This window comes from Salvelinus fontinalis, chromosome 28 (assembly GCF_029448725.1).
Source record: "Salvelinus fontinalis isolate EN_2023a chromosome 28, ASM2944872v1, whole genome shotgun sequence".
Classification (NCBI taxonomy): Eukaryota; Metazoa; Chordata; class Actinopteri; order Salmoniformes; family Salmonidae; genus Salvelinus; species Salvelinus fontinalis.
This window is the reverse complement of record NC_074692.1, coordinates 7,007,690-7,035,231: the sequence shown is the minus strand read 5'-3', so window position 1 is coordinate 7,035,231 and position 27,542 is coordinate 7,007,690. Positions and strand designations below refer to the sequence as shown.

The 27,542-nt window shown below is 42.6% G+C and overlaps 1 protein-coding gene across 2 annotated transcripts in view; it reads right to left on the bottom strand.

The window, feature by feature from the left end:
- LOC129826023 (small G protein signaling modulator 1-like) overlaps positions 1–27,542 on the bottom strand; it is an 84,396-nt gene that overhangs the window by 14,717 nt on the left and 42,137 nt on the right. The window contains exons 5-20 of one of the 2 annotated variants that reach the window (XM_055886281.1): positions 22,698–22,860; positions 22,262–22,414; positions 22,084–22,151; positions 21,789–21,934; positions 19,776–19,913; positions 19,285–19,409; positions 17,276–17,343; positions 16,850–17,013; positions 11,581–11,710; positions 11,264–11,428; positions 7,409–7,535; positions 7,144–7,208; positions 6,785–6,930; positions 5,586–5,714; positions 5,311–5,502; positions 4,934–5,005 (exon numbers count right to left, since the gene is read on the bottom strand). In XM_055886281.1, coding sequence (XP_055742256.1) covers positions 4,934–5,005; positions 5,311–5,502; positions 5,586–5,714; positions 6,785–6,930; positions 7,144–7,208; positions 7,409–7,535; positions 11,264–11,428; positions 11,581–11,710; positions 16,850–17,013; positions 17,276–17,343; positions 19,285–19,409; positions 19,776–19,913; positions 21,789–21,934; positions 22,084–22,151; positions 22,262–22,414; positions 22,698–22,860 — 2,051 coding nt within the window. The remainder of the gene's footprint in view (positions 1–4,933; positions 5,006–5,310; positions 5,503–5,585; positions 5,715–6,784; positions 6,931–7,143; positions 7,209–7,408; positions 7,536–11,263; positions 11,429–11,580; positions 11,711–16,849; positions 17,014–17,275; positions 17,344–19,284; positions 19,410–19,775; positions 19,914–21,788; positions 21,935–22,083; positions 22,152–22,261; positions 22,415–22,697; positions 22,861–27,542) is intronic. The other variant, XM_055886282.1, reaches the window with a different exon arrangement.

The window sequence follows — 27,542 nt, the reverse complement described above, 5'->3', positions numbered from 1 at the left end:
CCGACCCTATCTCGCTCTCCCCTAGTCCATATTCTACCACTTTCTGCCCAATTGTCCACCCGTACGCCTTCTGCTTACCCACTCCTCACTCCCAACATTCCCCATTTGCCATGACCGCAGGATATCTTTCTCAACTCCTTTTCAACCTTTCCCAGTACGCTAATGCAAGTTTGTCCCGCTTTATCCTCAGTGCCAGTTCCCCACTATCCACCTGCAATGCCTCAACAGGTGTCGTCCTGAAGGCACCAACACACACTCTCAGGGCCCTTGACTGTATCCTATCCAGGCGCTGTAGTACCGTTTTGGCTGCCGATCCGTATACAAAGCACCCATAATCCAAAGATGACCTGATCAATGCCTGATACATATACAACAGTGTTTGTCTATACGACCCCCAATCATATCCTGCCACTGCCCTCATGAGGTTCAACACCTTCCTCCCCTATTTTCAATATACTCAACATGTCTCTTCCACGTAAGCCTCTCATCAAACCACATACCCTAAATACTTCAGCTCAGACACCCGATCTATATCCTGAACGTATATTTGCAGCCTAACAACCTTCCTCCTATACAAACACCATAAAGCAGGTCTTGACCACAGACGTCCTAAACCACCATGTTAGAGACCAATCTTCCACATCTCCCACAGCTTCTTCCTCATCACATATTTCACATTCCTACCTCTCTCCCATACAGCCCCATCATCAGCATACAAGGCCACACCAAGTCCGTGTCCCACCTTTTTAAATATATAATCTATCATCAGGGTGAACAACACCGGACTAACCACACGTCCCAGAGAAGTACCATTGTCCACTTCAAACCACATTGACAATTCTGGACCACCACACGTTTCCACCCAGCAGATATCACCCCAGTCCGCAGCACCTTATTATACAACCCTAACACTCCTTCCAACACACTGTCCGGTGCATGTTAAACATCACATAACACACCCTATCTTATCAAGGAGCAGTCCGTCCGCATCCCTCCAAAGTCCTTGTCATATCATACATAGAGAACTCTGCATCCATAGCTCTGCACATCCATAACTCTGCACCCTTTTTTCTTTGAAACATGTCCATGCTCCTTTGACTTTTCCCAATGTCTCATCTTTCTCTCATCATACAGGTGCTGACATCTATCAACCACTGCAAATGCACCACCTAGGACAGTTGGCTTTTCTTTACTTGACACAGCTTTGACATTTGTTTCTATCAACACTGGAATTCCATCATTTTTACCCTTCCCCATCATTTTCTTTTTTTTACATTTTCCAAAACTCTGTGCACATTTTGGTTTATGCCCTAACACAGCTGATCAAAGCTGTCAAAAACCAAAACACGCACGCACCCCTTTGGTTCCCGAGGACTAGAGTTATTCAACAGGTTTGAAACATTAGGAATATCATAGTTGTATGAATGACAGAAAAATGTAAGATTTTTTGTATGCAAAAAAGCAACAAATTGTGTGTTGTAACGATTTCTAGCTTTTGGAGGCGCTCTTAGATGTTTATCTTGAAGCCATAATACAACATATTTCCATGAAAATAGTGATTGCGAGACAATCGTTCTACAGTTCACTTTTCAGTATTGAGGGACTAAGCAGCTTTAGTGTATGAGTCATTCTACAGAAGTGGTGCAAATTGGGGGTTGGAAGAAAAACTATTCCAACATACAGTATATATTAGTCACACACTTTGAGTGTATTGCTTATTTGAAATATTTACCTGAATTCCTTATCACCCCACTAAATTTGTCACTACCAAAACATAGTGAAAAAGTTGCAATGAAGGGAGAACCATGCACAGTAGTAATTATTTTTATTAACCTTCTATTACAGATACAGTAGCATTCAAAAGTTTGGACACACCTACTCATTCAAGGGTTTTTCTTTATTTATAGCTATTATGGCAAGAACAGCTCAAATAAGCAAAGAGAAACAACAGTCCATCATTACTTGAAGACATGAACGAAAATGTCAAGAACTTTTAAAGTTTCTTCAAGTGCAGTCACAAAAAGCATCAAGCGCTATGATGAAACTGGCTCTCATGAGGACCGCCACAGGAAAGGAAGACCCAGAGTTACCTCTGCTGCAGAGATAAGTTAATTAGAGTTAACTGCAACTCAGATTGCAGCCCAAATAAATGCTTCACAGAGTTCAAGTAAGAGACACATCTCAACATCAACTATTTAGAGGAGACTGGGTGAATCAGGCCATCATGGTCAAATTGCTTCAAAGAAACCACTACTAGAGGACACCATTAAGAAGAGATTTGCTTGGGCCAAGAAACACGAGCAATGGACATTAGACTGGTGGAAATCTGTCCTTTGGTCCAAATTAAAAAATGTTGGTTCCAACCGCCGTGTCTCTGTGAGTAGGTGAACGGTTGATCTCCGCATGTGTGGTTCCCACCGTGAAGAATGGAGGAGGTGGTGTGATGGTGTGGGGTTTCTTTGCTGGTGACACTGTTAGTGATTTATTTAGAATTCAAGGCACACTTAACCAGCATGGCTACCACAGCATTCTGCAGCAATATGCCATCCCATTTGCGCTTAGTGGGACTATCATTTGACCCAAAACACACCTCCAGGCTGTGTAAGGGCTATTTGACTGAGGAGAGTGATGGAGGGCTGCATCAGATGACCTGGCCTCCATAATCACCCGACCTCAACCCAAGTGAGATGGTTTGGGATGAGTTGGTTCGCAGTGTAAAGGAAAAGCAGCCAACAAGTGATCAGCATATGTGGGAACTCCTTCAAGACTGTTGGAAAAGCATTCCTCATGAAGCTGGTTGAGAGAATACCAAGAGTGTTTATTCCAATATTTTTTATGTAACTAGGCAAGCCAGTTAAGAACAAATTCTTATTTACAATGACAGACTACCTCGGCCAAATCCAGACGATACTGGGCGAATTGTGCACCGCCCTATGAGACACCCTGTCACGTTGGTATGAAGAGATTCTGGAGACAGGCGCAGGAACGCGTAATAGTTTTTTTTATTAAGCCCAAAGCGTGCCGTGTAAAGGCAAGGGGACAAAGACCAAACAAACACGTAACAAAACACAAGGTAGAAACCCAAAACAAAAGAGCGAGGAGTACCTCGAATAAATAACACACGTGCACAATGATTATCACACGGGACGAGACCCGTAAACATCTGCGCAATCCTCAAGGACACAAAAGCCCAAACCACACAGCGCAGGTACTCACACACACCAACTGATGGAAATCCAAGGGCACACTTATACAAGTACTTATCAGTGGGAATAGGGGACAGGTGTGCGTAATGAAAGTTCCGGAGGGATCCGTGACACTCCCAATCACGGCTGGATGTGATATAGCCTGGAATCGAACCGGTGACTGTAGTGACACTATTTCATAGTTTTGATGTTTTCACTATTATTCTACAATGTAGAAAATAGTAAAAATAAAGAAAAACCTTTGAATGATTAGGTGTGTCCAAACTTTTGACTGGTACTGTACATTTTATAAATGCTATTTGCATACCATGTAACTAGATTTTTTAAAACTGAATTTATAGAAATATAATCTCTATTGTTCTCTGTTGACTGTATGAATCTGAAACGTGTTAATTGATTGAATTACTTATGCATCCAATTAATGATGTTGTTAGATGTTTAAATTATTACTTGGGTTCAATGGGTGGGGATTGCGAGTGATGGGTTGAGAGTGATCAGCCAATCATCAGAGAGCATTGTCTTCTTCAAATTGGGTTGCTTATGGTTTGTAAACCAAAGACTAAGGTAATATCCCGGCCAAGACCAATATTTATACCAGGACATTGGTCCCAAGATCCAGACCCAGTGAGTTAAGACTTTATTTTTGTTATGTCTCAAGACCAAGACCACTAAATCAAGAGTCCATGGGCCCTTTCTTCAATTGTAAGAAACTCAAATAGAGTAAATTTGAGTACAGTAGGATACAGTACAGTACAGTACAGTAGGGCACATTATAGACGTCTATGTTTTGGCCAAATAGATTTGGATTGGAGCCCCCCTGCTGGCTATACATTTCAATACTCTACACTTTTTCCTGAAGTGTACACTTGTCCCCTACCCACATGGTGGTCCTCTGTAGCTCAGTTGGTAGAGCACGTCACATGCAACTTTATAAGGGATTTATCCTCAATGGCGCTGCCCGTGCTGTCACAAACGCCATACTGGCACAGATACAAATATATCTCTATGGTGTCAATTGTGTCAGTTGTGACCATTTCAGTTTGTACAATTTTGACTTATTTTGTATTTAAAAGAATCCCCATAGTTAACATATGTCTGGCTATCTTTCATTTGGACGGATGTACATCCCAGCAAACATATATTTTAGTCACAAAAGTGTACATCTTATACTTCTTGATACATTAGTGACACTGTAAAAATACATGAAGATTTACCAACTTGCTCACAGATTGTCTCCTAAAGGTTTGCAGACAGACTACTCACCATGTTTGGTGCAATCTCATCACCTGGTGATATTTGTAGGGGTGTGACTTAAGGCACATTCATTCTAAAGTCGTTTAACATGTCTGTTTCAGTAGTTTCAATAAAAACAATTACTTTTTACTATAATATGTACTATATTACTTTGTACAATATGTTTGTTATTGCCTTGGATTGAATTAGAACACATCATGATGTAAATAAATGTCCCAAGTTTGGAGACTTAACCGTTTTTTAAATAGTTTTTGCGGGAATGGGACTGTAATTTGCTCAACTTTTGTAGAATCACCTGTATACAGGCAAGTGTGTATTCAGCCCTGTGCGTGTTATTATTTGCATTGTTAATTATTATGAATAATAGCTACTTTTAATTATGTGAGCATAGAGGGGGATAGAATGACATGCAAAATCAATGTAACATTTCATCTACAGTATTTAATAGGACTCTCAGAGTGCATGAGGGGTACCTGGGTGCTGCTGCTGGAGTCACTCTGCAGGCGAGCCAGGCTCTGTCTGTCTGAGCTGCAGCTCCGGGAGGACTGGCATGGTTAGTACCAGAGAACCAGCAGGGGAGAAAGCAGGTCAATACAACCTGGCACAACACAACATTCTAACGTGGACAAGTCATTCTGTAGGCCTGTATGTAATGATACGTAACTGTCATAAAGGTAGTGTATTATTGGTGCCCCAAGTTAACACTTCACTATATGCTTTGTATTTTCATATTATTGAGGCGTTGGAGATATAACATCTTGGTCAAAACAACATATTGGACTACCGGGTATCCTGTGTGCCACAAGACTATTTGTGCGTGTGGACAGGAGTGAGCGTGCGCGTGTGTCACCTCATTGCTGATGCTGGAGTCATGGTGGATCCTCCTCTGGACAGGGTTTGGATTATCCACGCTGGACGAGACAGACAAGCACTTGGCCAGCGCCGCTGCATGCTGCTCCTTCTCCCGCTGCCGCACGATGGCCTCGCAGCCCAGCCACTCGCTCATCGTCTGCTCGTAGTACGCCCGCACCTGCTCATCCACCTGCAGTGTCACAGGGCAAGGGTCAGGGGTTGGAGGTCAAGGGGTTTTGGTGGTGACATTTAAATGGCAAGGGTGACACCAACCTCTTTCCTGTCAGACTCAGACATGCCAAACTGGTAGTGGCCCAGGAGGAAGGGCCACACCTCCTTACGCAGCGAAGGATCAACACCGCCGAAGTACACCAGGCGCAGCAGCTCCTGCTCGTTATAGGCCTGGAGAGCAGAGAGGGACAGGCCTCAGTCAATGAGATATAGAAAGGCCTCTGTACAGACTTGGGTTCAAATACCAGTAGTAGTTACTAGTTTTGTGAGTTTGATCGAGCTTGTCTGGAGTGCGGATTTCACTTTTAGGACTATTCCATTGGTTCCATTGTGCTAGGTGAGCCCAGGTCGGAATATACTGTACAGTACACACAGTGACGTACCCACACATGAATAGACTAACGTTTACATATACAGTACACTGACATAAAACAATTCACAAGAACACAAAAAAAGGAGGCCAGTGGCTTCTCTAGAGTAGATCAGTTATTCTGCAGAATGGTTGTGTATCACTGGATGTCAGTGGGGGTCCTAATTCACTGTTAAATAATGTATAATAAAAAAATATTTAACCTTTATTCAGCTAGGCAAATCAGTTAAGAACAAATTCTTATTTACAATGACAGCCTACACTGGCCAAACCCGGACGACGCTGGGCCAATTGTGTGCCGCCCTATGGGACTCCCAATCACAGCCGGTTGTGATGCAGCCTGGAATCGAACCAGGGTGTCTGTAGTGACAGATGCGCCTGAGATGCAGTGCCTTAGACCGCTGTGCGGGAGCCCATAATCTAGCCCTTTTAGCTAAATGCCCAGATTGAATACAGACAGTAGGACTGTACAAACACAGATTAGATGAACTAGATAGATTATTCCTCACCTGAATCCCACCTATTGGTTGATTAGTCAACTGAATCCCACCCATTGGTTGATTAGTCAACTGAATCCTTCCCATTGGTTGAGTAGTCAACTGAATCCCACCCATGCAAATGTCTGCTGTTGAGCTTAATGGCAGAGCATTAGTCACCCTTGCATACGTTTGGTTTTGTGAGTAAGAATGTGTGAGTGATTTGATGATTAATGGGTGAATATAGATGAGTGTGTGTGTGTATGTGCATGTGTACGTGCGTGCGTCTGTGCATGCGCATCTCGTCGCCAGGGGGTTTGGGCTGGTTGGTACTGTACAGTGTGTATCTCTGATGATGTTAGCAACGCTGCTAATAATGTGATGGTGATACTTACAGTGCAGTCCTGAAGGAACCTCTGCCACACCTCAGCAGTAAGGCCCGTGAAGGCATCGCAGGGCACATCGGGCGCCACAATGGTGTGGTTGACCAGGGCCGAGAGGTGTGTACGTACAGTGGACAGTTGACGACAATAAGCTAGCCCTGAAATATAAAAACATAACCGATTTCAAATGATCCTCCTTTCTGAGATTTTATGTGATAAAGTATTTAATAAGGTGATCCCACATCCGACACCTAATTAATAGTTGGACGCTAGGCTAATTGAGGAACTGTTTGAAATTCAAATCCATTGCAACGCGTTGCAAATCATCTAGGGGTGAAAAAGATGGAAGAGTTGTGGTCACAATCACGTACAGCCGTAGAACGCCCGGGAGATGATCTGATACTTCATTTGGTCACACAGCAGCTTCAAAGGGGCTCTGCAGAGGGAAACAGCATATACATCAAAGTGTCCTCCATAATGCCTTCACCTCTTCGATCTTCAGCCTTTACCGATCCTACTGACCTGAGAAGGATACGAGCTCCACAGACCCGGGCTCAAATACTAGTTTAGGTCAGTGGGATCGGTAAAGGCCAGGGATGATGTCTGGGTAACCACCATTGTGTGTCCGTCTCTGACCTTTCGTGGTTGCAACCGTTGGGGGGTCCTCCATCTGAGAAGCTGCCCTGGGTACAGGATGAGTAGGAGGACTTCCTGGGGATGGGCTGCCATATGTTGGCCCCCTGGTCCATCAGCTCTGGAGCCACTGCATCACAGAACAACACACACAAGCATCATGGTTAGCACACAGTGTGAGGTTTGAAACATATCAGACCCACGTCAAATACATAAATCAAATACTTGAAAGTATTTGAGGTGTACCTGATTTAGCTTGGAGTTGCCATTGTACTGGGCAAACTATATCAATCAAAGCTCAAGTATTTGTGAGTATCTGACTTATATGTACAGGAAACTGCCAAAATAAAGGAAACATATATTGAAAGCAGGTGCTTCCCCACATGTGTGGTTCCTGAGTTACTTAAGCAATTAAAACATTCCATCATGCTTAGGGTCATATATAAAAAATGCCCAGTTGCCCATTATTTTGGCTACCATGGCTAGAAGAGATCTCAGTAGCTATGTTTCCATCCAATTGGCGATAGTTTCATGCGAATATTCAAAAAATCTGCATAAAAGAAAATATGCATGTTTTCCCACCAGTGTTGTGTTTCCACCAAACTGACTTGTTGCGGACAAAAATCAGTTTGCGATGACATGAGCAAAAACAGGTACATTTTGTGTGCGCTAAATTTTCATGTAACGAATAAAAATCTCAAGTTCAATGTGTTTCCACTGCATTTTCAACTCTAGCGATAGTTTTGTCACAAACGTGCTTACTCTGGTTTTGACACGTACGCTCTAGCCAACAGCTCACAGATACAGTGCGGGTTGGCTGTGTGACTTGGCTAGTCTACAGGATGAGATTATTCATATTTTTTGTGGTCAAAACGGCAGACAAGCATCAATCATCATGTCACCAGAATACGACTCTCGATATTTACTAGAAAGTAGCATCAAACTCATCACCGTGCTCTTTCACCAACCTGTGAAGTCCATCATAATTTATTTAATCTGTAGCCTAATAAACTGCATGGTTTATTGAGTCGTAGTGGGACGACCACACACGATATCATCGCCTTTCCATCGCCGTTTCTCACATAATACAGTTGAAGACGGAAGTTTACCTACACTTAGGTTGGATTCATTAAAACTCGTTTTTCAACCACTCCACAAATGTCTTGTTAACAAACTATAATTTTTGGCAAGTCGGTTAGGACATCTACTTTGTGCATGACACAAGTCATTTTTCCAACAATTGTTTACAGACAGATTATTTCACTTAGAATTCACTGTATCACAATTCCAGAAAATTATGTTATGGCTTTAGAAGCTTCTGATAGGCTAATTGACATTTTTGAGTCAATTGGAGGTGTACCTGTGGATGTATTTCAAGGCCTACCTTCAAACTCAGTGCCTCTTTGCTTGACATCATGGGAAAATCAAAAGAAATCAGCCAAGAAATCAGAAAAAAAAATCGTAGACCTCCACAAGTCTGGTTCATCCTAGGGAGCAATTTCCAAACGCCTGAAGGTACCACGTTAATCTATACAAACAACAGTACGCACGTATAAACACCATGGAACCACGCAGCCGTCATACCACTCAGGAAAGAGACGCATTCTGTCTCCTAGAGATAAAAGTACTTTGGTGCGAAAAGTGCAAATCAATCCCAGAACAACAGCAAATGATCCTGTGAAGATGCTGGTGGAAACAGGTACAAAAGTATCTATATCCACAGTAAAACGAGTCCTATATCGACATAACCTGAAAGTCCGCTCAGCAAGGAAGAAGCCTCTGCTCCAAAACCGCTATAAAAAAAGCCAGACTACGGTTTGCAACTGCACATGGGGACAAAGATCGTACTTTTTGGAGAAATGTCCTCTGGTCTGATGAAACAAAAATAGAACAGTTTGGCCATAATGACTATCGTTATGTTTGGAGGAAAAAGGGGGAGGCTTGCAAGCCGAAGAACACCATCCCAACCATGAAAAGTGGGGGTGGCAGCATCATGTTGTGGGGGTGCTTTGCTGCAGGAGAGACTGGTGCACGTCACAAAATAGATGGCATCATGAAGAGGAAAATTATGTGGATATATTGAAGCAACACCTCAAGACATCAGTCAGGAAGTTAAAGCTTGGTCGCAAATGGGTCTTCCAAATGGACAATGACCCCAAGCATACTTCCAAAATTATGGCAAACTGGCTTAAGGACAACAAAGTCAAGGTATTGGAGTGGCCATCACAAAGCCCTGACCTCAATCCTATAGAACATTTGTGGGCAGAACTGAAAAAGTGTGTGCGAGCAAAGGGGCCTACAAACCTGACTCAGTTACACCAGCTCTGTCAGGAGGAATGGGCCAAAATTCACCCAAATTATTGTGGAAAGCTTGTGGAAGGCTACCCGAAACGTTTGACACAAGTTTAAATTGTTTAAGGCCATGCTACCAAATACTAATTGAGTGTATGTTAACTTCTGACCCACTGGGAATGTGATGAAAGAAATAAAAGCTGAAATAAATCATTCTCTCTACTATTATTCTGACATTTCACATTCTTAAAATAAAGTGGTGATACTAACTGACCTAAGATGGGGAATTCTTACTAGGATTAAATGTCAGGAATTGTGAAAAACTGAGTTTAAATGTATTTGGCTAAGGTGTATGTAAACCTCTGACTTCAACTGTACGTTTTACAGACACAAAAAGATCCCACCATGTCAAACAAAAAAAATCTGTTGCATTTATACATTGGCACCGAAACTGTTTCCATCATAGCTGTTGGGATTTTGTTTTTAAAAAGGTATATCTTTACTTGCATAAAAACTGTGGATGGAAACGTGGTTAGTGACTTTCAAAGAGGGGTCTCAAATGAGCATAGGAGGCTTAAAGGGTGTGTGTGTGTGTGTGTGTTTCAGTCACCAGATAGCAACCCTATTGAACACTTCTGGGAGATTCTGAAGCGGCGCCTGAGACAGCGTTTTCCATCAACAAAACACCAAATCATGGAATTTCTCTTGGAAGAATAGGGTCGAATCCCTCCAATAGAGGTCCAAACACTTGTAGAATCCATGCCAAGCGCATTGATGCTGTTGTGCCGGCACATGGTGGCCCAATGCCCTAATAAGACACTTTTTTTTGGCGTTTCCTTTATTTTGGCACTTACCTGTATTTGACCCTGGTCAAACTCTGACCTATACTGTAACTGCACAGCCTCAAACTCTCAGACACAGTCACATTGCACCATCAGGATTTGGACACCTCTGGAGATGATTCTCAAGACACGATCACAGCTGAATTAGACAGATTGGGTATGATACTGGGCATGATCCGTCACTAGATTAGAGGATAGGTCAATAGCTGCCATAGAGGTTAGGTGGTATTGGAGAACAAATCAAGCACATCAACAAGGACATTCGGGGAATCAAAACATGTCAATCTGTGGAGGGTGTACAACTGTCTGTTGGCATGGTAATGACGACACATTCTTATTGGTCTTTCTTTATTCTGTTAGCCCGCACATACTAAAGTTTCTTCCCGATAATTTTTCATTGACGTCAAGGCATGAATTTCTGAGATGTGTGTGCATCTCAACATAGGATTCAGCCTTTAACATGTCAATTTCAACATTTGCTCTTTTGCTACTACTCTAAACCACTATGCACCTCGACATAACGTTCTGATTTTGCGATTGGAAGACCCGTGGTCAGCCACCTGTTGTCCAAGAGGGACTGAGGTTAAGGAAAGGGGACAGAGAGTGCATGATTAGGGGACTCATTTGTAAGGTTTGCAGGGAGGAGACAGAGTGCGAGGCGGTGATTGAAGCAAAGGAAGTGGACAGACAGACAAATGGAGGAGCTGAGGTGTGGCAACATTACAGCTGTTCCCTGTGGTGGTTGAGGAGTGGTCTCTGGGATAGCTGCAGGAGCGCTTAGGGACCACCAAGATCCCTTTGGTCGGGGGCTGTCCTCTCAGATGGAGGGAGAAGGAGCGAGACAGGAGAGGAGCCCCCGGGGAAACACGGGGAGGGTGCGTTATAGTCACTGGAACGGACAATGAGGACAGTTGGATAAAAAATAAACAAAAAACATCACTCCGGGGCCACCTGAAGTTAACACATGGATAATAGGTGTCATGGAGTAAATGAAAACCAGGATATTACCAGTGCTCTGGAGGAGGGGTCAAAGTCACTTACCAAACTCTGATTGGCTGTTGGGGAACAGGATGCGGAAGACATAGTCTGTGGCCTCATCCTCCTCCTTATCGGGCACTGAGTCCGAGGAGCCCTGTGAACACTTGTTTCTCAGTTTAGGGAACACCTTCCCCTGTAATCAGAAATTAGGTGAATAGTAGATACAGTAAATGCCAACAAAAACATTGTTAGAAGGTGGTAAACTGTAGCTAAACTGTTATTCAGGATCTAAAATGATTAACAACATTCTTTGCTTGTTTAGACAAAACAACTATTAACATTTTTTAAATGATGATTCTGACGGCACTGTGTCTTTAAAATAGCCTAGATTTTTAAAACATCCACACTTTCACCAAACAGGAAGACTGCTTATACAGTATAAGCCATATTTAATATGTTCTGTCTTAAAGCAGCCATGTGTGGTTAGTTGTTATCATTTATTTTGCTCAGTAGACATGATGTAGTCTTTACAGTCTAACACATACAGTGCCTAGTGAAAGTCTACAAACCCCTTTCCCAATTGTCAAAAAAGGGATTCAATTAGATTTTTTTGCCCTACAGATTTACACAACCTGCTCCACATTTTCAAAGTAAAAGAGAAAGTATAGAACACTTTCTAAATTAATAAAAAATTCACACCAAGAGTTAATACTTGGTTAATACTTGGTGGAAGCAGCTTTGGCAGCAATTACATATTCTACTCTGTACAACTCTTAGGGCAACATACTCTATATATACACAAAAGTATGTGGACACACCAAATGAGTGAAGAAGCAATTTCAGCCACACCCGTTAGCACACTGCCATGGAATCTACATAAACAAACATTGGCAGTAGAATGCCCTTACTGAAGAGCTCAATGACTTTAAAAAAAAACTTTTTTTTAAGAGCTCAATGACTTTCAACGTGGCAATGTCATAGGATGCCATCTTTCCAACAAGTCAGTTCCTGAAATGTCTGCCCTGATAGAGATGCCCCGGTCAACTGTAAGTGCTGTTATTGTGAAGTGGAAACATCTAGGAGCAATAACGGCTCAGCCGCAAAGTGGTAGGCCACACAAGCTCACAGAATGGCAGCAGCACAACTGTTCAGGAACTTAATGAAATGGGTTTCCATGGCCGATCAGCAGCAAACAAACCTAAGATCACCATGCGCAATGCCAAGTGACGGCTGGAGTGGTGTAAAGCTTGCCGCCATTGGACTCTGGAGCAGTGGAAACGCGTTCTCTGGAGTGATGAATCACACTTCATCATCTGGCAATCGATTCAGCGGATGCCAGGAGAACCTGCTCCAATGCATAGTGCCAACTGTAAAGTTTGGCGGAGGAGGAATAATGGTCTGGGGCTGTTTTTCATGTTTGGACTAGGCCCAGGGAAACCTTAGCACTACAGCATACAATGACATTCTATACGATTCTGTGCTTCCAACTTTGTGGAAACAGTTTGGGGAAGGTACTTTCCTGTTCCAGCATGACAATGCCCCCGTGCACAAAGCGAGGTCCGTACAGAAATCATTTGTCAAGATCGGTGTGGAAGAGCTTGACTGGCCTGCACAGAGCCCGAACCTCAGCCCAATCAAACACCTTTGAGATGAATTGGAACGCCGACTGCGAGCCAGGCCTAATCACCCAACATCAGTGCCCGGCCTCACTAATGCTTGTGGCTGAATAGGAGCAAGTCCATGCAGCAATGTTCCAACATCTAGTGGAAAGACGTCCCAGAAGAGTGGAGGCTGTTATAGCTGCAAAGAGGGCACCAACTCCATATTAATGCTCATGATTTTGGAATGAGACATTCAACAAGCAGCTGTCCACATACCTTTGGTCATGTAGTGTACAGTGCATTTGGAAAGTATTCAGACCCCTTTTTCCACATTTTGTTACGTTACAGACTTATTCTAAAAATGTTTACTCCTCTATCTACACACAATACTTTTAGAAATGTTTCCAAATTTATTAAAAGTAAAACTATTCAGACCTTTTCCTATGAGACTCAAAATTGAGCTCAGGTGCATCCTGTTTCCATTGATCATCCTTGAGATGTTTCTACAACTTGATTCCATTGATTGGACATGATTTCGAAAGACACACACGTCTGTATAAGGTCCCACAGCTGACAGTGCATGTCAGAGCAAAAACCAAGCCATGAGGTCGAAGGAATTGTCAGTAGAGCTCAGAGACAGGATTGTGTCGAGGACACAGATCTGGGGAAGTGTACCAAAAAATATTCTACAGCATTCTTAAATGGAAACATTTGGAACCACCAAGACTCTTCCTTAAGCTGGCCGCCCGGCCAAACTGAACAATCGGGGGAGAAGGGCCTTGGTCAGGGAGGTGACCAAGAAGTCAATGGTCACTCTGACAGAGCTCCAGAGAGTTCCTCTGTGGAGATGGGAGAACCTTCCAGAGGGGCAACCATCTCTGCAGCACTCCACCAATCAGGCCTTTATGGTAGTGGCCAGATGGAAGCTCTCCTCAGTAAAAGGCACATGGCAGTCTGCTTGGAGTTTGCCAAAAGGCACTTAAAGGACTCAGACTATTAGAAACAAGATTCTCTGGTCTGATGAAACCAAGATTGAACTCTTTGACCTGAATGCCAAGTGTCACGTCTGGAGGAAACCTGGCACCATCCCCACGGTGAAGAATGGTGGTGGCAGCATCATGCTGTGGCAATGTTTTTCAGCAGCAGACAAGTCAGGATCGAGGGAAAGTTGAACGCATCAAAGTACAGAGAGATCCTTGATAAAAACCTGCTATAGAGTGCTCAGGACCTCAGACTGGGGCGAAGGTTCACCTTCCAAACGGACAATGATCCTAAGCACACAGCCAAGAAAAAGCAGTAGTGGCTTCAGGACAAGTCTCTGAATGGCCTTGAGTGACCCAGCCAGAGCCCAGACTTGAACCCGATCGAACATCTCTGGAGAGACCTGAAAATAGCTGTGCAGTGACGCTCCCCATCCAACCTGACAGAGTTGGAGAGGATCTGCAGAGAAGAATGGTAGAAACTACCCAAATACAGATGTGCCAAACTTGTAGCGTCATACCCAAGAAGACTCAAGGCTGTAATCACTGTCAAAGTTGTTTCAACGAAGTACTGAGTAAAGGGTCTGAATACTGCTTTGTCATTATGGGGTATTGTGTGTAGATTGATTAGGGGGATTTTTTTTTTAATAATCAATTTTATAATAAGGCTGTAACGTAACAACATGTTGTTAAGGCTGTCGCTCTCCTCATCCTCGGATGAGGTGAGGAGAGAAGGATCTTCAGACCAAAATGCGGTTTGCGGGAAATAAGCCATCTTTATTTTTATAACAACGATGAAGATGGCAACACGAAAACAAACACTTTAACAAACTTACAAAATAACAAAACGACGTAGAACGAATCCTGAACATAAACTCACATCACTAAACGTAAACTCACGGACAGGAACGTTACATCAAAACGCACGAACAGCCAAACAGCCCCGAATGTGAAAATACATCGACAACGACGAAGACATCACAGGAGACAATCACCCCCCAACAAACAGTGAGAACGCCCTACCTAAATATGACTCTTAATTAGAGGAAAACGCAAACCACCTGCCTCTAATCAAGAGCCATACCAGGTAACCCAAAACCAACATAGAAACAGATAACATAGACTGCCCACCCAAAACACATGCCCTGACCATAAACACATAAAAAACAACATAAAACAGGTCAGGACTGTTACACATGTGGAAGTCAAGGGTTCTGAATACTTTCCAGATGCACTGTTTTTGTAAAAAATTGCTCAATATCTGTAAATTCAGTCACTAATCATTAATGGGCAGCAATATTCAAAACTTGTCTTGGATTTTCAAGAAGTTTAAATGTCAGGACTGAGACTGGACCCCTCAGGAACACTCAACACCTCTTGGAAAGCCATTCTGGTGTCTTTGGCATAATTTGGGGGGGAATTGTCCTGCTGAAAAATGTAATTATATCCCAGGGTTATGTATTCAGGAGACTGGGGCAGGTTTTCATCTAGCTTTAATCCTGGGCTTTGCTCCTTTCACATTATTTTGATCCTGACAAACTCCCCAGCCCGTGCCGGTGACAAGCATACCCAAAACATGATGCTGCCCCACAATACTTGAAAATATAAAAGGGATCAACAACATTGCATTCACTTCACATTACTGGATTTTTATACAAAGTGAAAAAAAGGAAGCCTGTGTTAAAATATATATTTCAAGTCATCCATTAGGTTGCAAAAAGGCCCTTAAGTAATACTGGAAGACATGGCAAATAAATGTACCTTTTGGCTTAAAATAAAAAATGCAGGTTTGGGACAAATCCAATAAAACACATCACAGTGTATATTTTTAAGTATTGTGGTGGCAGCATCTTGTTATAGGTACGCTTCTCACTGGTAGGGACATCAGGAGTTCGTCAGGATAAAAATAAATATGAAAGGAACAAAGCCCATGTAAAAAGCTAGAGGAAAACCTTTTTCTGTACTTCTATAATTTTCTATACTTTTTCTTTCACTTTGAACATGTGGATCAGGTTGTGTAGATCTGTAGGAAAAATATCAATTTTTATCCCTTTTTAGATTTAATTTTAAGGCAGCAAAAATGTGAAATCTATGCAAGGGGTGTATAATCCCTGGATTGCTGATGCTATGCATTGGCCATTAAGAGGCTTTGAAGTCACCGGTCAGCCATATTGGCACTCCCCAGTAGGAGCAGTCCTCCATAGGAATGAATGGAATTCTACAGTATTTAAATTCAATGTTTAACTGACAAAATCCCATGTATTTATGTATTTTTTGTTTTAGTGAGGACAGTAACATTAAGGATTTTTTTTAAAGATATTTACATTTGTATGTTTAGTTCACATAATATAATTTAAAAGAATGCATTAAAGTGTCTGTAGTAGAGTCAATGTTGTAAAAACTAATGTAGACATTAAGAAATGCATTTCTATAGCTTTAAAAATATATTTTACAATAGTGGAAGAGTGCAAAGATGGAGTCACGGTGGCTTCAATACTGGGCCCCCCTATCAGTCAAGTGTATATACAGTACATATACATATATAAATCACTGATGTGCATGTTCCAAAATAACCCAATATCCCCCCCCCCCCCCCTATTTTTTTTTTAACAATTCAATTAAATAATATTTGGCTCTGTCAGGGACCCCCCATTCACATGGTTGTATTGAACTGTTGGATGACTAAACAGAGCATCCCCCCCATGTGTCACCCCTCAGATAGTCCCTTGTGAGTAGACATCCAGGGCTGACCTTTCCTCTCTGGGACCAGAGCGGAGGATCCAGCTGGCCATGGGGCAAGAGGCCATTCTCCAGGCAGGAGAGGAACTGGAGCAGATGCCCCCCTCTAGGGAAGCGCAGTGGGGGTCTCTGGATGCCGTCCTGGCTCACCAGCACCACCGTGCCCCCGCTGTCCACTGCAGAGACAATATTATACCTTTTATGGACCTTTTAAACCTGTTATTACAGTTTTTATGGGAAAATCATTATGAAAAAACTGCAAATGGATTATCCATTGTAAGGATATGAATAACTTTATTAATGAACCAGAACTAGCTGTTGTTGATATCAGTAGCTAGCAGACTAGCTCCATAAAAGACACGCCAATTACATTCCAGACATTACAATGAGCCTGTCCTGTGAATGCTAACCTCCACTAGCCTCTGCTGGTGAACCTACCCTGCTGATGACAGTGCAAATAAACAATTTCCTCCAGACGGATGGTCATAGCGTAATCCCAGTACACACTGAAAGAGACGGAATCAAAGCCGGGGTTATTGATACATCACTCACCTTGCCACAATGAGCTGAAGGGATATGTGTATTGTATTACTCTTGGTGTGTGAAGAACTCTGAATATGATCGGTGTTACTGAATGTAGAAACGATTTAAGTTGGGGTTCAGTATTTTGCATAAGTAAGTGGAGTGAGGGGCATTTAATTGTACATTGAGAATGGGGAGCTAAGAACCAGCTGTGTGTTTTACATGTTCTTTAACGCTTTGACACGTACGAACACACAGGTGTGATCATTCTACAGTGGTCCCTGCAGCGTACGCTCAAACCGGTGTGATTAGAACACTTATTTAGAATGTCTAGTTACGATTGACACAACAGTTAGCATTGAGCTGGCCACACTGTTTTTTCACAGAAACATTTTGCACAAGCACAGTCTTTACAGCGTTATGTCCTCAATGTGAGCAGTTTATTTTTGGATGCAATGTTCAGACATTCATAGCAGTAGCAACAGTATCACACAATTCTCCTCCAAACTGGAAAATGTAGGCTACATTATATGAATTAGCTAATAGCAATAACTATTTACAATTCATCACATCACGGGTGACCTCACCAGTGATTGAAATAATTGATTAAAAATCGAAAGTTATCCGACGATGCGTAGTTTGTGCACACTGCCATGTTATTTTTTTTTGCGTTAACCAAAGAAAAATAGGTTACAAGATGAGTTGGGTCTCTTTACAGTATGCATGTTGAAGGGGGTGTGTCGTCTACCATCATTCACTTCCGTCATTCACTTTACTCGAAAGACGAGTGAACCATCCTTTCACTTCGTTTTGTTATAACATCTTCGGTCTGACAGACGTTTACGTGACAACCAGAATGCATTGCATGTCAACAAATATGGCGCTACACATAGCTGGTAATTAGCTTAGCATAAGCTCATCATAATCAGTACAACCTTCCAAAAAGTATTTTACAGACATCATATGTGTCCATTACAATCTATGCAAGAATTGGAATGCATGATTTGTCACTAGTACTTGAAAACGTGAATAAAACAGTAAATACATTATGCTCCATACATACAGTGTGCTACAGTAGAAACGACAACACGATACACATAAACTATAAAGATAGCGTAATAAGGCACTTAACTCTGATAGGAACACACACATATCCACACACATATTATTAGTAGTGAAGGCAAATCGGGCGCCAGATGGAAAATGTGCCAGGGAGGAAAAAGTTTGTGCTTGGGCTCTCGTCAAAAGAGAGAAGTTTGTCTAGCTCAGTAATGCCTCAAAAGTAAATTGTCCACAACAGCGAAATGGGCTACGTCTATGTGAATTAATGAGGAGGCGGAACACACCTCAATTCAAATTGTTGTTCTAAAATAAAACGTGTTAAAATATAATTGACAAGTTGAAACATAGCCTATAGATAATTGGCAGGCAGCGGGCCTTGGTTTGAGGGCAGCGTGGGTTAACTGTCATGTGGCGTAACAATCACATTTTGGAACAGTGAGTGCATTCTGACATCACCCGCATAAAAAAAAAAACTTGCGCTGGGGGTGACCGTTAAGAGATTTTGGAACTCACGTGTGAAAAGGTTAATACAGCCACAAACATTACGATCTAAGAACCACAGTCACTAAAATTATATGACTGGTTGATTTGAAATATGCATGAACATATCCCCATCAAAACCGTTCCCTTGTTTCCCCTGAAAGCAACCCTCATTATATCCCCCTCTCCAGAGTTGACTCCAGGACACAGAGCCCTCCCGAGTCTCACTCAGACAGACACGCTGCATGATTTAGTGACACTGAGCTGCTGCACCAATTGTAGACAATAACTACAACACACAGGTGGTGCATGTCATCGCTCTGTTGTGCCATCTTGACGTACATAAATAAGAGACATGATTATTAGTGAATTGCTCTCCACACCTGTGCTCATAGTCCAGGTCTCCCACAGAGCCGTTCATCAGCTGATTGGGAGTCCACTTCAGCGTCATGATGTCGGCGGTCTGGTGCAGAGAAAGGTATCCTGGGATAGCCTCCATGTCATCCCTCTGTAACAGCAAGAAGGACATTAGTTTGACAATCTGTTTTCTATAGTGAACTATGAAGAAATGTTTGACACTTACAGTTTAACACTTTTTGCTTCAGATTGGCATTTGAAATGTGTCTCCAAATGGGTCCACTGTTTTGTGGTGTTAACTGGTGTATTCGCTTTCACTGAATATTTGAGAGTTTTCCGAAAGCTATCATAAATATGGAGGAGTCCGGGCACTGACAGATCAACTTCCACAGCAACGACAATATGACCAATCTCTCGACATAGTTTATATGGCTCTGAGCATGTCTAGAGATGCTCATTTCTTATTTGTACAGTACGTAGAACACTCCTAGAGATGGGAGAAGGATGAAATGTTTACCGGCTGCACCAGGACGTTGTTCTTTCCAAACAGCAGGGTGGCTCTGTTGTTCTGGTGCAGTGACTCCACATAGTCCCGGGCTGAGGGCGAGGGGGAAGGCCGCTCATCAATGCTGCTACTGGAATGCCTCTTCTGGATCTGGAAACGCAGACAATGTGGATGTTTTTTTACCCCCATTCCACTCCATCCATTCATCCATCCACCCATCCAGCTTCCCTATATTGGCAAATTAGTTTGTAGGTGAAAACGTGCTTTGGTGATGACATATCACTTCCTTATATATTCGTAATCTAATACATCCGCTAATAAGCACCGATGTCTGTTGACAGAGGGTTGCAGTGAAACTTTTTAGGATTTTACATTTTGTTGTCATCTTCCAAGTTGTTTCTGTGGGTCACAAATAGCAAAATTAGCATGAATTAAGTGTAAAAGGCTTTGGAAATAAAAAGCTTGTGGTACGCTCAGTCCTCCGCTGACATTTCACAGAGATACGCTTGTTTTTGTGAAAAGGAACAGGAACTTCACATTAATTCGAAACTTTAGAATTAAGGCAAGGAGGCCCTTTATCTACTTCCCCAGAGTCAGATGAACTCATGGATACCATTTCTATGTCCAGTATTAAGGAAGTTGGAGGTAGTTTTGCGAGCCAACGCTAACTAGCATTAGCGCATTGCACTAACGCTAGTTAGCAACTTCCTTCAAACTGCATGCAGAGACATAAAAATGGTATCCACGAGTTCATCTGACTCTGGGAAAGCAGATAAAGGGCCTCATTGCCAAAATCCCAAAGTATCCCTTTAATATGAACAGCGTATAGTAAAATATGAAAATGCTGTATTTAATATCTCAAAATCGATATCTATCTTAACTCTATATTGTTTTATGTCGTCTGGATATGAGAAGAAAGATGACGAGTTCAATGGTGAGCCTCACAGGTAGCCTTAATTCTCGCACAGCATCCAGCCTTGTTGATGGGATGCTATTTTACAGATGTTTTAAAACTTTTTCTCTTCTGGCCAAGGGTAAAAACTCAGATACCTTTTGAACGGGGTATGATAGAGACATGAGGTTTGGACCATTCATTTTCTTAGAGGATTATCTACACAATTAATGTCATTTTATCCATTGGTCAAAATATGCATTTTTGATTGGACGCCCTACACATCAATGGTACAAAATGTATGTATTGTGCCATATTGGGGCGGCAGGTAGCCTAGTGGTTAGATTGTTGGGCCAGTAACTGAAAGGCTGCTAGATCGAATCCCCGAGTTGACAAGGTCAAATCTGTCATTCTGCCCCTGAACAAGGCAGCTTAACCCACTGTTTCTAGGCTGTCATTGTAAATAAGAATTTGTTCTTAACTGACTTGCCTAGTTAAATAAAAAAATATTGTTCATTTAGCGCATTTAGTTTGTTTGATACTATTTACCACAAAAATGATCCACTGGGAATGAATTAGCGGTGATTAAACTTATTCAACTCTGTAAGAACCCTTTAAGCCCTGTATTTGAGTCAGGTTGCTACACTTGCATTTGCTTGCTTGAAGAAAAACTAAATGGGAAACCATCTCGCCACTTTGTTTGTGCTGACAAAGCCCATTACATTTGCCTCTGGGATAAAAAGGATACAATGCTGCAATAAGCAACTCTCCATTGTCAACGTAGCATGGGAGTGGGATACGTGGCGAGATGTTTCTAGTTGCAGGGGTCATTGACAATATGAAAATACACTCTTGTCCTCTCCCACGGGACGCACTGTGCTCCGTAATGCATTGACAACAGCAGGTCTATCTTCTACGGAAAGAGAGAAGCTGAGGTTGGCTTCAATGACAGGATTGGTCACTGATGTCCCCGCTAACTGAGCTAATTGTGTGCAGTGTCAGCAAAACAAAGTTGTGAAATAATCAATAAAGCGATGTATTTGGGATAATGTGCTCATGGCCAATCCTATTTGGGGGAGTTTGGTAGACTTGTTGGATGAGATTCAGACCCCTACTCTTCCCAGGAACCTTACACAAAGGGCAGGCCTCTTGGTGGGGGAGTCCTGTCTGCAGTGACCACTGTGGATGCGGTGTCTCTGGACCAGCTCGTCTGCTGAGGGGTCTGTCCAGAAGTGGTCCGCCGTTTTCATCTTCGTGTACTCCAAGGCACAGGGCCCCACTGCCAGAGTACAGAACAATGGCATGAAAGGATGCATGTGAGGAGAATCCCTTACATCAATTGGTGCCCTGTGTGAGTAGAATCCCCTTCCCTACACTGATATAATGTCTGAGATGAGATGTATGTGAATAAAAGCTTAACAATGTTACCTAACAAAGAGGCCAGAATGGGTCCGTCCACCGGATCCATCAGAATGGCCTCTTTTTCGTAGAATTTACTGGAACATAAAGATGTGATGGAGGTGAGCCATGAATTTCTGCATTTAAATTTCCTCCTCCTTGCAGGTGACCATGCCATTTCCACCCCCACCCCCCCAATATGACTCACCTGCTGTTCTCCACGAGGTAGAGCACGATCTTGTCTAGCACCTTCTCGATGAGGGCCGTGCGGATCCACAGGTTTCTGACCACCTGCGGGCTGATGCTCGACAGCCTGGGCAGTCTCCGTACGCTGTCCTGGTTGGGCATGCTTTGGTTCCGTCTGAGGGAAGGAGGAACCCAGCAGTTTCTTTTGTATTACAGTATGTTGCATCTTTGTTGCATCAGTAAACTATAAATATGTGTGAGTAGATGGGTGCCGTATGACAGAAATCGTGACAAGGACTTGTTAGCAGTACTATACAGTAACAGCTCTTTGATTTTGAGTGCTACAGTCTGTCCGGTGGTGTGTGTGTGTGTGTGTGTGTGTGTGTGTGTGTGTGTGTGTGTGTGTGTGTGTGTGTGTGTGTGTGTGTGTGTGTGTGTGTGTGTGTGTGTACTCTCACTTGCGCTCGATGATCTGTTCCAGCTCCTGAGCCTTCCTGCACAGCTCCTCTGCCGGGGTGAAGCTCTTCCCCACCTTCATGAAGAGCGCTGCTATCTTGTTGCTACGCAGGAATCCCGCCGCTCGCCGCTTAAGCCCATGTAGAACGCAAGCCTCCACCGCAGCTGTGTACACACACACACACACACACACACACACAATAGTCACTTCTAAAGATTGATGGGAAACACCACAGGAGAGTTCACTGAAAGTGTTTATCATGATGACAAGGTTATGTTCTGCATTTTCATTTACTTTTATTATTTGTTAACTTGTCGACAAGTTAATAGGATATTTATTGTAATAAGTGATATTGACTTGTGTTTGGTTGTAGACAAACTGGAATTAAAGCCAGACTAAGTCAGTGGCACAGATGGAGTTATCCAAGCAGGAGATAAATCTCCTTCAAATGTTGATATTTGGTTGGGTTGATAATTCAATATCACTAAATATCATTACATTTGAAATCAGAGGTTGAAACCCTAGGCCCAATGTTCCCACTCATTTTCAGGTCTGCTGCAAATTTCAGGTCTGCTGAGCGCAAACTTGATTGTTTTGAAAATTCTGTGCATCTTCCAGCGTGCGTTTACTGTGAACACTGAGGCTGTAGCCGCTTTAAGTTACAGTTTTAACAGTGGCCAAGTAGGCTACTGTAGCTATTTGATCATAATGTAGGCCTACCAGAGTGGCCTACCATCAAAAACAATAGAGAAATCACATTCAGCCTACAGTAGCAGCCAATGTGTGGTGTTCAATGTTCAGTAGGCCGACTTTTGAGAAAACATTAACTTGTTTATCCACTTGTCCTTCAGACAAGGTGACTGAAAATGTTGTTTTGTTGTTTGATGCAAGAAATCAATTTACAAAAAAAAATGCATTATTATTCCCATACCATTATTACAGAGAATCAGACAAATGATGCTACCCTCTGCCTATTCGCTACTTTGCTTATTCAAGCCGGTCTCAAAATACAAAACTGCCCCTTTAAGACAAAAAAAATCTCTTTACCTGACTTGCTTTCAAAGAAATAGGAAGAAAGCGCATTTCATGGCTTGTAAAAGTGTTGAATACAAAGTGTTGACAGTGCTGAGTAAGAACTTAAACATAAACTCACTCATAGAAACAGCATCTCTTTGTGGTATTCGTTGACAGTCTCTCTCTAGTCATGGTTTTAAACGTTTTGAAATCTCACAGTATCAACTTTGCTGTAGCTCTCTTTTACGCCTGCTACCTTACTGCAGACATGGTCATCTGAGCCATCCGATTGGCCAGCGGTAGGCCTATAGTGCACTTGATTTGCTCTCTGGGCCCGCCAGGAAGGCAGAGTTTGTACCTTCAGACACATGAAATGGTTCAAAATCGCAACAGTTCGCCTACCTGCCCAACAGCCCGAGACGAATACAAAAATAACAACAGGAACACAGGGCTTTATCGTTGGGATTTTAACAGAAATGTTTGGCGTTCGACTAGGAATGCCTTGGATCACGATCGACCAGTTGGTGACCACTGCTCTAGAAAGTTGAGTGAAGTTCAATCTCTCTGTGGGCTGATATTTCTGCACCGGCAGTCTCGGGCTACTGCGTTAGGGAACATTGCCTAGGCCAAATTGTATTGTCTATTTTATTGTTGAATTCAAAACAATAACTGTTGATGACTTTACAAATGCTATACAGACCTAAATAGCATCATTGATGTTATGGGTGATAAACTATTGTCACATTTCATTTGCTCTGTTAAATCTACCCTTTGGAATGACTTCGATAGCAACAGTGAATCTATTTCGTTTTTCAGTGGAGATCTCTCAACATTCATTCTCACAATAGCACATTGGTAATAGTCAGTGACAAATGGCATAGCTAAACTGGGCGTGGTTAAAACTCTGGATGGGAGACCAAAAGTTTGCTGTAGATAGATCAATGCTCCAGTAGGAAGTGCTGCCCAATTATACTTTTTTCTGATAGTGGATTTAACGTTGAAGATCTGATGTTGTTTTAAAGGTACAAATTCAGCATATTTTCTACAAGGTTTGTCTATGTAGAATATTGGTTACAAGTTGTTGTTTTTTGAATCAAATGTATTTTCCATGTAGATTCCACTTCACAACAGGGTGACAAATTACATTGAAACAGTGTTGATTCAACCAGTTCGTGCCCAGTGGGTAACTTCTGTGTGATTATGACTCAGCCCCATGATAGACACTTCAGACAAAGCTTTGCGGCTTGAGGCTCTTCTGAGTGGCTCAAAGAAGCCAAACATTTTTACCAGGTTATCCATAAACGTGAGCTTTGCAGTAAATACAAGTGCACAGACACACACACACACACACACACACACACACCTTCCTATAAGACCTATGTGGCATGCCTTGAGCGATGATGACATTTGAGCTCTCTCTCAGGACTAATCCTGTTGCTCTGCTCACATGCGGAAGGCCGTGGTCGTCATGGAAACCCCTGCTGATGGAGAGCTTCAGCACTGGGACTGAGAGAGCAGTGGATGGAGGTCTCTCTCTCTCTCTCTCGCAAAGGACATTATATTGTAATTGCTATCTGGTTGAAGCCACATCAAATAACTAGATTACAACAGGATAAAGGCGTCTTTTTTAGGACTACAAAAATACATGTTAAAGGCCCAGTGCAGTCAAAAACGTGATTTCCCTATGTTTTATTTATAATTTCCACACTATGAGGTTGGAATAATATTGTGAAAACTATGATAATGCCCTGTTAGTCCATGGTGACATCTTCATACGGTAGATTAGTTAGTAGACCATAGGGTTGACCCCATTTTGTCCACTGGTCGATTGTTTGGTCGATCAAGATTTTTTTGTAGAGCAGTGGCAAATATCTAAAAACAAAATGATGGTACACGAGACACCTGTCTGATTCACACCTGTCTGAGTGAACTAATCCATTGCGGAGGATTAGTATCACTAGTACTTTACTAGTGTACCATCATTTTAATTTCTCATCTACAATGTTTGTTTGGTTACAGACATTTCTGTTAATGAATTCAATATATTATTATTAGTCTTACCCAAAAAGTTTGGGTTTATTTCATGTTTGGAGCGCTCCTGTCAATCTTGAGTAAGGACCTGATTACGCATAGAACTAGGCCTAGTCGACCTGGCCTGCGTGCAAATGTAGGCCTATAAATGTGCCCATTTGGGGATCTGATACCATTTCTGATTGTCTTAACTCACCATCACCGTGGAGCTTCTCAAAGTACTTTTTTCTTTGCCTCAAAAAGCAAGTAAACAAAGTCTGTTTTCACATCCATTGAGATTGACAATAGCTCTACAACATAGCCTATTGGAAAAATCTTTCCAGCTCTCTCTTTCGATAACCACTCAGCATGAAAGGGGAAAAAATGTCATGCTTTGATCCAGTAGACATGTCATAAAAAAGGCCCACCTGATTACTTCTTATCCCTTATTATTACTTCTGATGAGGCTCCCGAGTGGCGCAGCGGTCTAAGGCACTGCATGTCAATGCAAGAGGTGTCGAATCCAGGCGGTATCACATCCGGCTGTGTTTGGGAGTCCCATAGGGCAGTGCAGAATTGGCCCAGCATTGCCGGAGTAGGCCATCATTGTAAATAACAATTGAAACATGGTGAAGTCCCAAAATTGCCCTCTCTAGAAGCCTGTGTTTCAGACAAAAGGAAGTGGATAGCTGCAAATGTTCTACTTTTAAACTCGGACTAAACAGAGATGCTTGTTCTAGGTCGGAAGAAACAAAGAGATCTTCTGTTGAATCTGACAATTAATCTTGATGGTTGTACAGTCGTCTCAAATAAAACTGTGAAGGACCTCGGAGTTACTCTGGACCCTGATCGCTCTTTTGACGAACATATCAAGACTGTTTCAACGACAGCTTTTTTCCATCTATGTAACATTGCTAAAATCTGAAACTTTCTGTCCAAAAATGATGCAGAAAAATGAATCCATGCTTTTGTTACTTCTAGGTTAGACTACTGCAATGCTCTACTTTCCGGCTACCCGGATAAAGCACTAAATAAACTTCAGTTAGTTCGAAATAAGGCTGATAGAATCCTGACTAGAACTGAAAAAATGTATCATATTACTCCAGTGATAGCCTCCCTACACTGGCTTCCTGTTCAGGCAAGGGCTGATTTCAAGGTTTTACTGCTAACCTACAAAGCATTACATGGGCTTGCTCCTACCTATCTTTCCAATTTGGTCCTGCCGTACATACATACATGTAGGCTACGGTCACAAGACGCAGGCCTCCTAATTGTCCCTAGAATTTCTAAGCAAACAGCTGGAGGCAGGGCTTTCTCCTATAGAGCTCCATTTTTATGGAATGGTGTGCCTACTCATGTGAGAGACGCAGACTCGGTCTCAACAGTTAAGCCTTTACTGAAGACTTATCTCTTCAGTGGGTCATATGATTGAGTATTGTCTGGCCCAGGAGTGTGAAGGCGAACGGAAAGGCTCTGGAGCAACGAACCACCCTTGCTGTCTCTGCCTGGCCGGTTCCCCTCTCTCCACTGGGATTCTCTGCCTCTAACCCTATTACAGGGGTTGAGTCACTGGCTTACTGGTGCTCTTCCATGCCGTCCCTAGGAGGGGTGCGTCACTTGAGTGGGTTGAGTTACTGACGTGATCTTCCTGTCTGGGTTGGCGCACCCCCTTGGGTTGTGCCGTGGCGGAGATCTTTGTGGGCAATACTCAGCCTTGTCTCAGGATGGTAAGTTGGTGGTTGAAGCTATCCCTCCAGGGGATGTGGGGGCTGTGCTTTGGCAAAGTGGGTGGGGTTATATCCTGCCTGTTTGGCCCTGTCCG